This window comes from Convolutriloba macropyga, chromosome 5 (assembly GCF_964194025.1).
Source record: "Convolutriloba macropyga chromosome 5, txConMacr16.3, whole genome shotgun sequence".
Taxonomy (NCBI): Eukaryota; Metazoa; Xenacoelomorpha; order Acoela; family Convolutidae; genus Convolutriloba; species Convolutriloba macropyga.
In genome coordinates this window covers 71,974,715-71,990,942 of record NC_134472.1, presented here as the reverse complement: position 1 = coordinate 71,990,942, position 16,228 = coordinate 71,974,715, and the positions used below count along the sequence as shown (strand labels likewise).

The following is a 16,228-nucleotide window of genomic DNA, read 5'->3' as shown; positions in this document are numbered from 1 at the left end:
GCTATAATAGCCGGCCGAGAAGATGAGGCGGCTATTAAAAACAAATTTAAACGGAAGCAATATGAGGCGTACCTTAAACAATCTCCTTCTAGAATGCAAGACTGATCACATTTAGTTTCAATTGTTTTGAAAAGAGACACGCAAAAGTTTGTCAAAGAATCAAAGAAATTTATAGAGGCTCTCCTCATTGTGCCAAGGGAAGGCCATAATTTTTTTGTTTGTTGTGTTGTGGTGGTTTGGTGATTGTGTTGTTGTGGTTGTGGTGAGTTTGGTTGTGTGTGTAAGCGTGTCTGATTTTGAGCGCGTGTTTGTGCGTAATTGGGGGTGTGTGGTGTGGGAAGGGAAGGGTCCAGTCTTTATTTATAAGAAATCAACAGGAGTGCTATAATACTCCTCGGCCGATGCGATGACACCCCAACTATCAATAATTATCATCAATTAGAACACACTAACTCTCTAGATGTGTTTTGAAGGAAAGGCCCCACTTTCATGAAGAACTCAGGGTCCAGCAATTGGATCGGCTCACTATCCGTGATCTCGATTCCCACACCTTGGAACAGATTGGAGAGGATTCCATCCCAGTCCACTTGGGGAACTATTTGCTTCAGCCTCGTCAAATTCGTGATCAGATAAGTATCTTCAGTTGGCATCATTTGGATCCTTAGCAAAAATAATGATCATAAGTCCTTGTGGATTTTTTCCGTTTGTGCCCCCCCCCCCCCCCCAGTACGTTTTGCACACCCCAGTTACAGAGCACGTGTCATTACATAGTAAATCATTATGTTAAAATATGGCACGTGCGTCTGGGGGGCACCCACTAAGCTGGGGGGCACAAACGGAAAAGATCCGTCCCTGTTTACAGTTCTGAATTCCGGTTCCGTAATTAAACCGAGAGCAGTGCATTCTCGCAAGAATCAGTGCAATAGAAATTACATTAGCCCCATGAAGCCAAGCAAAGCACAGGAAGCAGATAGTCGAAAAACACCCAAAACATCCATTTCCGACTGCTTTATAATACATTAATCATACAAAAATAATTTTTACAGTATCAAAAAATTTGAAAAGATTTGGGTATCGGAATTTATTTAACTTGACTCACATCAGCAATTGTTTTTATAATAATTGTTAATTATTGAAATGCGACATCTAAATTTACCACATTTATTGGCCATTAAGAAAAAGAAAGAATTTAATAAAAATCAAAACTCCAAGAAAACGAGATTACAATCAGGGTGAAACATGTAATAGGTTTCTCTGATGACATTTTTAATTAACCACGATTGCACCAAACTACGATTCTGTGAATTTAATTTTATGCTTTGTAATAAGCAAAGAGATAACTTTGTTTTTTCCACTATTTTTGAAACAAACTACGCATTTCATCCCTTTCGAATTTTGATGCCATCATTGATGCATTCAGTCAATTGCAGTCAATTGGATTTGGGTTTGAGTTGCGTCGTCTCGACAGATTTTTCAATTTTACTATTGAACAAATTATTCTTCCAACTTTAAATAATGAGGGCAGGAACATATCCAGCCTGGATTTTTTTCTGCCAATTTTTACAGGTGTCTGGACAATTTACCCAATTCCATTTTACCCAATGCCATTATACCCAACCTGCAATTTACCTAATGCAAAACTTTAATTCGCCCTATTGTTAAAATTACCAGAACGACTATTTCGCCGACTATATAATTAAATGGCACGTGAGACTTCATATGAAACTATCACCGCCGAACATGAGTGAGACATTAATAATAGTCTAAAATAAAAATGCTCAGTTTTTCGAATTCGTTTTTTCTGCAAAGGTATGACTTTTTTATTAAAAGGTCCCAGTGTTCATGAACGCCAAATACATGATTGCAGAACAAATTCACGTTAACAAATTTGGTGATACAAATTTAAGCATTACAGTCGCTTAATCCCCACATATGTGCATAAAAGACTGGTTTGCATATTTGCAATACAAACACCGACTGATCACGAGATAAATTACATGCACGTACCACGTCCCATTGTCCAGTTCGAGAAACCTTTGATAAATAAGAGTGATTGTGCGTCTTGTTTATCACGCATTGCATCTTTTCTTTTTCAAAACCATATTCAATTACAGGCGAGACGAGGTTTGCCATGGTATTCCATTTTCTCGATTTGCGCCTGAAATAACTCATTAATGCCTGTTTCCGGAGCCAATAATTGACATCCTTCAGCTATAAATTGGTCCATAATAGTAGCAACTTGTGTTCAAACATTATAGCCATTCAAAAATAAAACTGCTGTCTATTTTAAAAATAGACCATAATGGACTGTTGTCTAAATAACTGCTCACAAACTATTTTTAGCCTCCACCTCACACGAATTGATTATATAATAAACCTAGTGAGAAGATGAGTCATTACCGGAAAAAACTCGAATCGACTCCGGGATCAACTCGAAGTAAAAATCCACTTATGACCCAGCCAAACATTGGACACTAAACAAATGGAACAGATTTCTTACTGCTATCGACGATCAAATTTCGTAAAAACGAGGAAAAACAAGAAAAAGGCATTTATTCGCAACAGATCTTCAAATACAGTTTCTGTTCAATCAATTACGTAATGCAAAAAAAATGATTGCTAGAAAATAGCCGCCATTGATTCCCATATCCCCGACCGGGATTGAAAGAACAGAAAAAAATGGAAAAAACTGACTGATGTAAGAAAACTTTTTTTAAAGTGCGAACTATTTTGATTTCATTTTGTTATTACACATAATCCTGTTACTTTTTGATAGAAAAAATGGCTAGAAACAAAGCCAATAAGCATTACAGATGGTAGCTATAACTTGCAAAAACAAACTTCAAGTAGCACGCATATAAAATTAATTGCGCTTTATGGGTTTATCCCGTTTCTACTTTTGAATCCGTTTTTATGACTCCTTTCATTTTAGACTGCTTTGCTGAACAAATGCCGTTTAAAAGCACTTTGAGCAAATGAGCGAAGAATAAAACTAGCCTGAAGAGGTCAAAAAATTTCCGCAAAAATGTCGAAAAAGCAGCAAATGAGGTAAAGCGAAACACAATTTTATTCGAGGAAGTAAAAAACATAGCAGGACAAAACTTGAAAAGCAATCCAAATAACCGAACGAAAAACTTGGATCTAACGAAAATGAACAGCAGATAAATTGAACACTGCCAGCCAAAAAACAATCTCCAATCTCAAAAGTTGAGAAACTAAATTAATCAAACGAACTAAAAAAATAATCATTGCTAAAATTGAAGCTTTTATCCTGATGGCCACATTTGATCCATTTAAATAAACCCATTCACCCACGTACGATCATTGGCAGAGATACATAAAAAGATAGCAAAACTCGAGAAAAATAACAAATAGTTTAAAAAAACGAAATAGCAAATCTTGAAGTATCTGAATTTCGCAATAATAAAATGTTCAAAACAAATTTTTTGTCTCCGAAATTGTCAAGTAACCCATCTGCAAGAATTAAAAAATTATCATTGTCCCGTTAATATCGTTCAAAAAAGTTTTAAAAATTGATCATTCAATAAAGCCTATCTAGTAAGCCAATTTCAAGTCTTAGAACGTTTCATTCATAAAAATCGATAAACTAGGAATATGAATAAAAAATCAGAAAATTTTTATCAAAAATGGCTGAAATTGGTGATATTTAGTTGAAAACAGTTCCATTGCCACTAGAAACTAAGCAGTAACCTATAATCAGACAATAAAGGAGCTTTTATGGCCCCTGAGGTTTGAAATTACAAAAAAAAGACGAGATATTGAAAATTGCAAAAAATAGTATCATTTTCCGTGGTTCACGTTTGAAGTACCAAAACATAAAGTAGCTCACAAAATGGACATACACAGTAATTATATCTTTAAAAAACTATCATCAAATTATGAATAGAAGTGACTCTACTCGTCCATGGATTGGATACAAATAACAATCCTGAACTCATAAGACATCTTTTAGCAAATGCCTACAAAATAACTACAAAAGAAGGCAAGATTCACCAATTTACCTGACAAATTCGAAAACAAACGGTAACCCAATCAATGAATAAGTTGACCCAGTACGCCACATTTGGAAGCCAAGGAGAACTGATGTTTTTGGGACAAAGTGATGAGACCATTAACTTGCGAGACTCAACTGACCAACTTTTATTCTTAAAGAAGTGTCAAAACAAATATTTTGAAAATCACAGAAATCCAAATCTACGGTATAAAAAAACTCTCAATACAATTAATTGTCATTAGCAACCATGAGACCTGCCATAAACGAGACAAGATATAAACGAACTAACTCGCCAATAAAATCTTCAAAAGTAATAGACTTGATCAGAAACGGAGAAATCGATTAGAATAAACACCATAAGCACACTATGACACCCGACCCTCAATTGAGATTGAACGATAAGACAACAAAGAGAAAAAGTACGAAAACTCAAAATTCCCTTGAAATTTTTGAGAAAAGTGGAGTCGAGTCAGGTAAACCAATAGCTGTTAGCTGAAACAATTAATTGCGTTTATTTATGCCTCATTAGCAATTAAACATACCTGTCATTTGTGACACTAAGTAAAAAAATAAATATTAAAAAACGGTCAAAAACCAAATATTTTATGACAAATTGAGTCAAGCTTGCAAGAATTAACTGCCGGTTGATGAGTTCAAACAATTGCAAAAAGGCACAATTAGAACACATATTTATCATATTAAAAGAATTCAAGATAGAAAACTCGGCAAAAATAAGTCAGATTGACGCACGTGAAAAAATCCCTCTCGAAAAACGAAAGTTTGTTCAAACAACTTCTCACTTCTCACTCCTTCTTCAAACACCAACTTCTCGAAATTTTTAAAGGTGGGCTGAGAAAAAACACGCCTTACATCTGCTCATCAATTTTTTTGCTCCCGTTACAAGATGAGCGTAACTAAAATTGGCACTCTAATTTAACTTCTCACTGACTTGAAAAAGCGGAAAAAAGTGCGCAGATCTTAAAAAAACTGCACACAAAAACAATCCAAATACTTTGGACTGTACAAAGACAGAGCCCTAATACAAACCAATTCACGGAGTGTAAAAAAGGAGCGCAAAACAGCCTGCTGAGAAGCTGAGGGCGGCTATGCACCATATATACATTGAATTGCGAAAAAAGGAATCGGAACAAAAAAATTAAAAAACTGCAAAATTCCAACTGCCAACTCCAAAAAATTACAAAGAAAGAAAAGCAGGGAACACTCAAGTAGATTGAAACCACTAACTACGGAGAGCTATTTAACATTACAAAGCAAGTACTGTTTCTTCAAAAAAAAACAAATTTGAAAACAAAATATTTGTGATTAGCTAAAAGTTGTACCAGCTGAAAAATACATTGATACAAACATAAACCAGCTTACGCCTGATGAATTACTCTGGAACCACAATATGCTTAACTCAATGCTGCTTCTATTGGATGCCCTCAAAAAGCTTTAATTAGATTGACAAGCACTCATTTAACCTTATCTCTTCGAATTAAAGTAAAGAAAGGTCAATTTCAGCGTAAGAAAGCCATTTTTGAGAGTGAGGTAAGTCACAAATGGCAAAAAATTTAATCACGCCAATGGCCAAAATCCCTATGTAAAAACTGACGTCATGTACGCAATTTAGTTGAAATTGCATGAACGAATGAACAAAAAGCAAACGAATGAACAAAGTGCCTGACGTCATATGGTGGTAACAAAAATCTTGACGATGAAAAGAAAACTACGAAAAGGCCAATAACAGTCTCAGCTATCCTTTTGCAGCTATTAAAAAACAATCAGTTCAAAACTGGCCTCTCAAACATTCAAATGCCCCCTGTAGTAGCACACAACGAAAAGAAATAGGCAGAAAATTTCCAAAAGAGGCCAAAACTTCCGTCTAATTTCGTTTCCAAAAACAAATCAAATTTAACGGCAATCAATTGAAACAAATAGCGACTATAATTAAAGCAAAAGGATGAGGAGTTATGGTAACTAATTGCTCTCAGAAATATCAGCTTTTCGTCTGATCGTTTTTTGTCTGAGCATTTGACTTCTTGTCCTTAGAGACGATATAAACATCTAAAGCCCTGAGGACATTAAATTCTCTTGGAGTCTTACGGCTCACTATTCTCTATGTATGCGATTCCCGGAAAAATTGTTTGAGACATAAATTAATAGTTTTAAGGGAGGTTCCTTGAGTTCGACCTCTTCCCACTCAACCCCCACCACGTTTCATCCCCCGTTCCAACTCATTCAACCTGTAACCCCGCACGCTCGCCCCAAACCGCGTAGAGAAAAGAATAGTGGTTTTGTTTATGCATGTTTCCAAGACAATCAAAAAATAGGCGTAAAAAATTTTCTTTAAGCGAGCAAAATTCTCCATCTCGTTCGGCTTTTTCAAAGCAGTATAGTAGTTCTAAATACAACTGTTCCAGGAAAACTGGTTTGTCTCATCTGTATTAAACCATAATTGTACATTTATTATGGGTTGATACATTTATTATGGGTTGAACCATAATTGTACAAGTACAATTATGGGTCATTACAGATGAGACAAACCATTCTGCCTGGAACAGTTGGATTTAGAAACAATTATACTACTTTGAAAAAAAAAATTAGCCCAATTAAAATTTTCTTTACGCTTATTACTTGCTGATCTTTTGGAAACCGGCATAAAAAAGACCACCACTTTTCTCTACGCGGTTTGGGGCGCGCCTGCGTGGCTACAGGTTGAATGAGTTGGAGCAGGGGATGAAGCGTGGTTGGGGTTAAGTGGGAACAGGTCAAACTCAAAGAACCTCCTTTCACACTAAGAATTTATGTCTTAAACAATTTTTCCGGGAATCGCATACGTAGAGACTAGTGAGCCGTAAGGTTCCCAGAGAATTTGATACCCTCAGGGCTTTAGCTGTTTATATCGTCTCTGAGGACAAGAAGTCAAATGGTCAGACGAAAAAAACGATCAGACAAAGTTGATATTTCCTTTGAGAGTAATGGCATATCATAATTCCTCATCCAATCGTAAAAACAGAAAACCATAACGCCTCTCCGAGTCGTGAAAAAAAGACACTCCAGCAAACACTCCAAGTCGTAAAAAGGAGAGCGCCTAAATAATCGCCTATGAAAGGCTGACGGCGGCTATTAAAATAAATAAATGCGAGTCAAATGAAATTAGCGCGCTTAGGTCCTATCAATCGTTAACCGGTATGCTAGAAATTCCAAATGATAGCTCTTAAACACTTTATTGCACTCTTTAACATAATTTTTTAAACAAAACTGCCGTTCCCTGTCAGTTTTAATCTGTTACTGTAAGCTATATTTTCACACCGATCAGCGCGTCGGATGACATTAGTTTGCAGGCTTTTAAAACAAAAAATATTTTCGAATCTCCAAAAATGCAAAGTTGTAATACTTGTCCTGGTCTGTGATTAGTTGAGAAAACGCGACTTCGAGGTCGATGATCTGTTGGATCTTGTTGGCGATGCGTGACTTGAGTTGGTCAGTGAGAGTGATATCTGGGAAGGAGTCTGTGAGTAAGTAGAATGCCTCTTGCATGGCATACTTGAATGCCTTCATGCGAGGATCGGCTTCTGAGATGTTTTTGTAAGTAGAGTAGGGGCCAAGACTCAAGTCTGTCCGAGGTCCAATCTGAAACATCACCAGTACCATTGTTTCATCAGAACCACTAATATTGATATAGCGTGTCCCAAAAAAATCGAACGTTTTAAAAAAGCACCGGGCCGAGTTCAAGTGTCAATGTTTACATTTAATCTCAAACACGTAGACAAGACAGATAAAATGGATCTTTGGCATTCACACGACCACATTGATGCGTAATTGAATGTATTAGCGTCTCCGTACGTTCGATTATTTCAAATTCATGGGACAGGATATATTTTGTAGCATAGCATAGAAGTTTTACTTGTTTGTAAATTGGAAGCTTACAGGAACACGAATGCTACTAAAGATCAAAAACTTCAGACCAGTTAAAGTAATGGTGTAGCACACTAGGCGTCCAAACCGCGATACTAGTTCGGGGACTGTTTGTTTACCCTGAGGATGTGGATCCTCTTTAATGGTTATTTAACAATTTTATGAAGGTATATTCAAACAAATTGCTCTCCACATGTTTCACAAATCTTGCATTCGTTTTTCATATATTTCAAAATGTTGCATTCGTATTTTTTCACACGGGCTGATCACGCAAATATTTTTACGGGGCAAAGGAAACAGATACTTTATTCTAATAAAGTACGGGGCCATTTTAATGGAAGTTAACACTTGCTTAAAACTCCTAACAATCATGACTCAATTGACCAGCCTTCTACTGTCTCTTCCCCACTTTCAAAGTTGTAATATGTGTTCAGATTAGATATCATGGATACTTCAGTCAGTTTTCCATTAATATGCATTACTGGGACGCCAATTCTATAAAAACTCTTACAGGAGTTCTAAGAAACAATCAAGTCGCTACAGATTAGAAATGATGAAACTAGTTCGTGGCCCCGCGGGAAAATGGCAGCTTCCTACAAAATAAGACTTACAGTGAGAATGTTGTTGGTGGTGTTGGAGTTTTTGGGATAGACAGCCATGTCGTAGAAGAAACTGCCTCCGAACTTCTTAGTGATGCGCTTGTCTGTCTCCTTGAAGTCTATATTTGCTATCTTTGAATTGTCCTCGAACACTGTCGACCCACCAGTGTACTGAAATAAAGAGAATTGTACCATAATCATACCAAATTTTCAAAACATGAAACGTCGCGCAAAAGGTCAAATCCGCAAACCAAAAGTGGCCTTCAAACACCAACCATTATAAAATGATTGACCAAAACTTTGGTTCGGAGCATTTAGTCACCAAGTACCTTTCAGTACGTAGACACAGAAGCCTAAAAATTGATGGGCGATAGTTCGCTCAGCTATTACTATCACACCTATAAAACTGTAAATCAGACGCATTTGAAAAGTTATAACATAGCCGGCAGATTGCCGGAATAGCTGCGAAAGAATAGACCTGCGTGCCATATAATAGAGATAGAAACAGATACAGATCTAAATTGAAAAAAAAAATCGACACCGCTCAAAAAACTAGGTAAAAAAAAACATTCAGCGATAAATCAATAAAGCTTGTTAAAATTCATTCCGCAGAAGCCTCTTATTAGGGACCTTTACTGCACACATGAGTTCCTTTGACCTTAAACAAATTCAAATTAAACTAAAGTTTTAAAGTGCAAAAGTCATTTTACTGAGTGAGGTAAGTCACGTATGATCAAAATCTAATCACGCAAATAACCTAAAAACTTTTGCTAAAGCGAGTGAGAAATGACGTCACGCGCGCAAATGCCGTTAGTGAGAGGAAGAAGTCATTCAGAAAATTTGACTTTTTCAGCTTTGCTGTGTGAACAAATGTAAAACGAAAAAAGAGAGTCAGACGACGAAAGAAAAAAACATAGCAGGACAAGTCCTGACGTACAATTCAAAGAATTTTCATTGACTAAACAGAAAAACTGGACCTAGATTGGACTATGAGTGAATTGAGAAAACCATTTTTTAAAAAAATCAGAACAAAAACATAAGAAATAAACAGAAAATCAATGTCAAAATGCCGCATGTGAACAAAAAAACCACCAGCGAGAAATGAAAATTTAATTCAAACAAAAAGCTAGGCCTAGAATGAGCTGTGAATGGATTGGGAAAACCATTTAGAAAAAAATCCGATCCAAAAAATCGAAAAAACAGTAAAAATCAGAGTGAAATTGCCGCATGTGAACAAAAAAAACCACTACCGAGAAACCGAATTTTTGTTCAAACATCGTTTTCTCACTCTACTTTAAAATTAGAGCAAAAAAAATTCACGCCGCAAAACCACTCGCTTTTTCGCTCCATTTCCTGTTTCGGCGTGACCAAAATCACTACTCCAATTTGACTTCAAAAATCATGAAAATGTGAGAACAGATCTTTAAAAAAAGACAGCGCCCCAATACAATTCAAATTCTTTGAATTGTGAAAAAACCAAGAGCACCGCAATATAGCTACGCTCAGCTTACAGCTTCGCAGCTATAAAAAACGATTTCTCTCTTCTGTTTAAGCATCCATAGCTCTGGCTTAACATTTGCAAATTTATGCCGGGAGCTACTTATAACACTTGCAGGATCCGACTCAACAGGGATCGAAGGATCGAACTAACTTCGAGTATCTCAAGCATAGGCTGGGGTCCCAATGTCTCTCTCGCATCACCCCCACAAGACTTGTAGAAGGTGTAGGTCTTCTCTTGGGAATCCAGCAACTTTCTCCCATTGCTACTCTTCTCCTTACTTCCTCCATTTGCTTTCTTCGTGGGATCAGATTTGGCACTGGAATCAGGCATTGCTTTTCCCCACGTGTCCAGGATTCGCTTCGTCTTCAAAGTTAGCATCTCGTTCAACTCCTAAATCATTAACAATTGACAAAAACTAAATACAAGGCATTTCAAAATCATAAGAATAATTGGATAAACTTCTAAGAGGAACTCGAGGAGCGTCCAGCAGCCATAGCTAGCTCAATAAAACACAACGAAATTACTGAAAACAAAGTATTCGATATACAGCAGTTTAGAAAACTGCCCACAGAAGTCATTTTTAAGGATCTGTTGAATTTCAAAGAAGAAATTTACCACTAAACACGATTGAACTCGAATCCTAGATTACAATTTAAACATAAACCGACCGACTAATGTCGAAAGAATTGCTCTCGAACGACAAGCGGGTGCAAAAACATTTGACCACCCGCTTTATAGATTCGAGCCATTGACCTTCAGCTTTATAAATATGTGAACTACCGACTGTGCTATTGGCCCCTTTCTATTGCTATGCTGCAACCAACTTTATATTAGCAACAAGCTTTACTTCGGAGTGAGAGCAATAGAGATCACTCAAAAATGAAGAACAAAAGCGTGAAAAAGTCACTTGAGAAGTGAAAGAATGTTCTAGAAGAAAAGCGCAAAAATGGTCAAGCAAAAAAATTTGCATAAAAAAGACCAACACAATTAAAAATCATCTCTTCAAAAGACCAGTAAAAATTATATATCTGAAAATGCTACTTATACAAATACCTCTAAGTGGGGAAACTTCAGCTCTTGGACTAAAAAACTAAAGCTAATTGTTAAAGAACATCTCAAAAAATAAACTAGCTAAACAAATTTGAGTGCAATCATTTTGCTGCTTATTCGGGGGGGGGGGGGGGGCAGTTAAAGTAGACTTGTTTCATCGCCTATTCATTATGCAATACTACTTGTCTTTAAAATTTAAGTCCTAAATAAATTCTTCTTACAATCACCTAATAAATAAAAAACCATACCTGGAACGCGTTCCATGATCCATAATTGTCTGGCGGAATTGTCTCGGTGAGCCACTTTCCACAAGAGTAAGTGTAGAAGTCAGTGCATGGATCCACCGATTTGTTCATCTTAGACAAGATCTCACCAGCCACTCTCACACACGTCTCACTCAGACACAACTCTCCCAACTTAGATCCTAAACATGCTCTAAATACCTAAAATGCATTTTCAGAAACTATATCTGTTTCTGACAAGGGTGCAAAAATTTCAACTATAGACGGCAACATTTCACTTGGGGTTACCCAGTGAACTGAAACTTGGTACACCTTGATAAGAAACATACTAAATCTTGGTAAATCTTGCAAAGATCTTGACATGGTAGTTACTATTTGTACGATTTTGCATGACCTTTGCATGGCTATCAAGGAACAAGATCTTGGCAAGATAATTAAGAAAAGTTAACCATGACATGGCAAGACATACTAAATTGTAAAAATTAAGATGCAGCTTTAAACAAGATTTACCGCGAATTCATATGATTAAGCACGAATTATCAAGATTTATCAAAAATTGAGGCGGCAACATTTCATCTGGGGTTAAGGTGTGGAGGCGGGGGACAAAATAGCTGCGAATTTTTAAACATTGTGAGACATGCAAACCTTGCTCGGATTGCAATGGACGTGCAGTTGAACAGGTAAATGCAATGATGAGAATAGCCATGATGAACATAATCAGAATGATGACCACCATCAACATCCTTTCCAGGGCAGTTCGCTTCCCCAAAAACTCCCCCAGGGCATTGTCTGTCGTCACGTCGGAGCCCTGAACAGTCACAGCCTCCATGTTATCACAAATCATAATTATGGGAAGTTATTGAAACTGAGGTGCTAATAGTCAGTGATAATAACAAAAGCCTTAGTGAGGAGAAATCATCACCGATTGTAATTTTGTGCACCAATACCACTTCCTTTTCCCGCTACCCTTGATGAATTTCTTCACGTTTCAACCGGCAGTATTTACTGAAAATGTCACGTGTGCGAACTTGTAAAATTACGGTAAAAACAAATTTTGAGAATTAGCAAATTAGTTCAATTTTACAAGTCTTGAGAATGAGAGAAAACCAGCAATTAGCGTCGTCGAGAGAAACAGCTGTCTGAAGTACGTGAAAATATATAACACTTCCGAAAAAAAATCAGTACAAAAAATTTGATAAGGAAATAATTTTCAGACAATTTTTTTACACATGCATCAGCAAAATGCGACGAAAAAATTTTCTGTAATAATTAGAAAATTTGATAATCGCAAATGAACTTCGCGAAGGTTAAAGGCGTTAATTTTTGAAACAGTATAGAACAAATAAGAGTGAAATTCGCGAAAGAATGAGAAAATTAAAAGTAGATTTAACTCTGTCTGCAACCTAAAACAAAGCAAACAACCTCGGAGCAGAATTACTCTCTCATAAAGCTCGTTTAAAAGTTCAAACAGTCAAATCTAAACTCTGGCCAATTTTAGAGCCAAATATAATCTATTTATTTGTCTCAAAAATAACAATAAATAATTCACATTACTTCCTCAAACATCAACAGTCTTTTTTTAAATTGAAAACGCATGAAAAGTCAGTTGTATATAGAAATTTTGAGTGGGCTTGGTGACCTTTTGAATTGAATATCGATTAATTTAACGGTAGGCCATTAAGGTTTCAAAACTAATCATAACTAATAGTCATTACTTCCTCGGAGTCCAGTCCCAGAATGTCTCCAATTGACAATTCCAAGTGATTTATCATCGAATAGAAATCAATTGATTGATTTGATGTGTGCTTATAGTAGACAATTGAAAATGTCAGTGAAAGAGCAAAAGTGAATGTGTGTACATGGATACAGGATACATCTTTTGATATCATTTGACTCTATTCCCTGACCCAGTTAAAAATTGATAGATCTATCTACTGTATATAATAATTGAATATAGATCCTTCATCCTAGTTTCCGCAACCCATCACCATGTTATATGATACCAAAAAAACTATTTTCAGCAACATGACTGTTACAAAATACAAATTAGCCAACAATCACTTATTTGAGTATAAAAAAGATAGCTATTACTCATGGTTGGTCCCAGCTTGAAATATTGTCGTTCTGACCTCACATGTCGAGGAGGAACTGTAAGATCAGCTGCTTTTTATGGTTAACTCAGTGCTTGCCGATTAATCTATTTATTGTAAAAACAAATAGGATCCATCTATAATGAAATTTAATGCACTTTTTGTTTGTTTTTGACATCCTATAAATGTGAGTTGGAGAGCTCGTTCCGTTTACAATAATTCAATTCAATGAATTTTCGAATTTCATTTTTTTCGAGGAGTTATCATCAAGTTTTTCCGAACATGACGCTACCATTACAAGCTCATTTTTACCTTAATCATTTTACTTGTTAAACATCAACAAAGGAACATTAGCTGTTTGTTACGATCCTTTCTTTCATTCTGAATTAATTAGAAAAACGTTGGATTAGACAAACCCACGTTTTTCAAACTAGGAAATATAGCGTAGCTGTCTATGTGAAGATGAGCGCTAGGTTAAAGATAGATTCAAGTTTGACCATAGCCTGACCAATCTTGGCTGCAGTAATGGTACCATGATAACGTTTCAGTCGCAAAAAAGTGGTCATAGTCACCAAAAAGGCATTCATGCTCACAAAATGAGGAGTCTGAAATGTGGAGATAATGGAAAAGAACAGCTGAGAATATGCAACTGTTAATGCACTGCACCGCTGCAATTATGGAGAAACTACATTATTATTTGAGAAATAAAACTAGAAAACAAAATCGCAGCAAAGCACTCAATTTTCTGCTTTGATATAGGAATCGTTTGATAATCAAACATCCATAGGAAAACAAAAACCATCTTGAGATATTTTTGTGGAACATCCGAAAATTTTTAATCTATTTGAGAGTTAATCAGCAAAAAAGGGGTCCACCAAGAAATGCTGTCCAGCAAAAAAGGGGTCCACCAACATTAAATCGAATCAAACTTGAAAGATATGCAAACTTTCTATTTTTGTAAAAGTTCCGCCAGGTTTCAGCGTTTTTTGCGAGTAAGAATTCTTTGCAGTAAGAAGTATTTTGGCCAAAAAATTTTAAAAAAAACATGTCAAGCCACTAGGTGCAATCACGTATGCATTTTCTTTCCAATGACTTGAAAAGTTTAAAACTTCTAAAATTTTCGAGTTCCATGTGAAAATGACACTTAATAATTTAAAACTGGCTAAGTACCCACAGTTTGCTATATTTACGGTTAAAATCATCAACATAGGGATTGATGCACATCGGGATTGAAACAGAAAAAGATAAATTGACCAAATTTTTTCTATTCTATTTTGTTTCAGTGTCAAAAAATGTTCTAATTCGGCATGCAGCTTCGGTTGGATTCTAAAACCAAACTTAATTCAGCTTCAAAACTGACAGCTAATAAGCTTAATACCAATGTCAGCTAGCAAACACTCTAGTGAACTTTGATAACCTAATTCTCAATGACTTAATGACCGGGCTTTATTGGTTCATCCCGTCTCTTTTGATTTCGCTCTTTTGACTTTGACTGTATTCCCTAACTTTCGTAATTCATTCAGTGAATTGATTTTAGAAACCATTCAGTTGAAAGTGAGTGAGGTAAGTCAGAAATCAAACATGAAAGTCGTGACTTATGCAAAACGAAGAACGTGATCAAAAGGTAAATCGTATGCATAGCAGGACAAGTCCTGAAGTACAATTCAAAAGATTTTCATCGACTAAACAACAAATTAGGCCTATTACGGACAATGAGTGAATTTGGAAAGACATTTCCAGAAAACAAAAAAAGAAAATCAATATAAGAAAAAACAGAACGGACAATGAGTGAACTGGGAAAACCATTTCAAAAAATCAGATAAAAAAACAGAAAATCAATGCCAAAATGCCGCATGTGAACAAAAAACTGGAAAAAAAGTTAATATTTTAAAATTACAAAAGCATATAAATCCAAAGAAAAATTCCTTTTGCTTGCAAAAGCCAATAGGGAATCCAGATGCTAGCAAAACAATATGCGAGTCATAATAGGCTAAGAAACCTGTCTAAAAACTGTCAGCTAGCAAACACTAATGAACTTTGATAACCTACTTCTCAATGACTTAATGACCGGGCTTTATCGGATCATCCCGTCTCTTTTGATTTTGCTAATTTGACCTTGACTGTATTCACTATCTTGCGTAATTCATTCAGTGAATTGATTTTAAGAACCATTCAGTTGAAAGTGAGTGAGGTAAGTCAGAAGTCAAACGTGAAGTCGTGACTAATGCAAAACGAAGAACGTGATCAAAAGGTAAAGCGTATGAAAAAACATAGCAGGACAAGCCCTGAAGTACAATTCAACATATTTTCATCCACTAAACAACAAACTAGACCTATTACGGACAATGAGTGAATTTGGAAAACCATTTCCAGAAAAAAACAAAAAACAGAAAATCAATGTAAGAAAAAACAGAACGGACAATGAGTGAACTGGGAAAACCATTTCCAAAAAATCAGATAAAAAACAGAAAATCAATGCCAAAATGCCGCATGTGAACAAAAAACTGGAAAAAGTTAATATTTTAAAATTACAAAAGCATATAAATCCATAGAAAAATCCCTTTTGCTCGCAAAAGCCAATAGGGAATCCAGATGCTCGCAAAACAATATGCGAGTCGTAATAGGCTAAGAAACCTGTCTAAAAACTGTCAGCTAGCAAACACTAATGAACTTTGATAACCTACTTCTCAATGACTTAATGACCGGGCTTTATCGGTTCATCCCGTCTCTTTGATTTCGCTATTTTGACATTGACTGTATTCACTATCTCGCTTATGTCATTCAGTGAATTGATTTAAAAAACAGAACGGACA

The 16,228-nt window shown here is 36.0% G+C and overlaps 1 protein-coding gene across 3 annotated transcripts in view; it reads right to left on the bottom strand.

The window, feature by feature from the left end:
* The window catches only part of LOC142339615 (endothelin-converting enzyme homolog), a 106,110-nt gene that overhangs the window by 46,441 nt on the left and 43,441 nt on the right, over positions 1–16,228 (bottom strand). For all 3 annotated transcript variants that reach the window (XM_075389779.1, XM_075389777.1, XM_075389778.1), the window contains 6 exons: positions 11,971–12,133; positions 11,332–11,507; positions 10,184–10,423; positions 8,545–8,703; positions 7,413–7,648; positions 454–660 (listed from right to left, as the gene is read on the bottom strand). In XM_075389779.1, the coding sequence (XP_075245894.1) occupies positions 454–660; positions 7,413–7,648; positions 8,545–8,703; positions 10,184–10,423; positions 11,332–11,507; positions 11,971–12,133 (1,181 nt within the window). The remainder of the gene's footprint in view (positions 1–453; positions 661–7,412; positions 7,649–8,544; positions 8,704–10,183; positions 10,424–11,331; positions 11,508–11,970; positions 12,134–16,228) is intronic.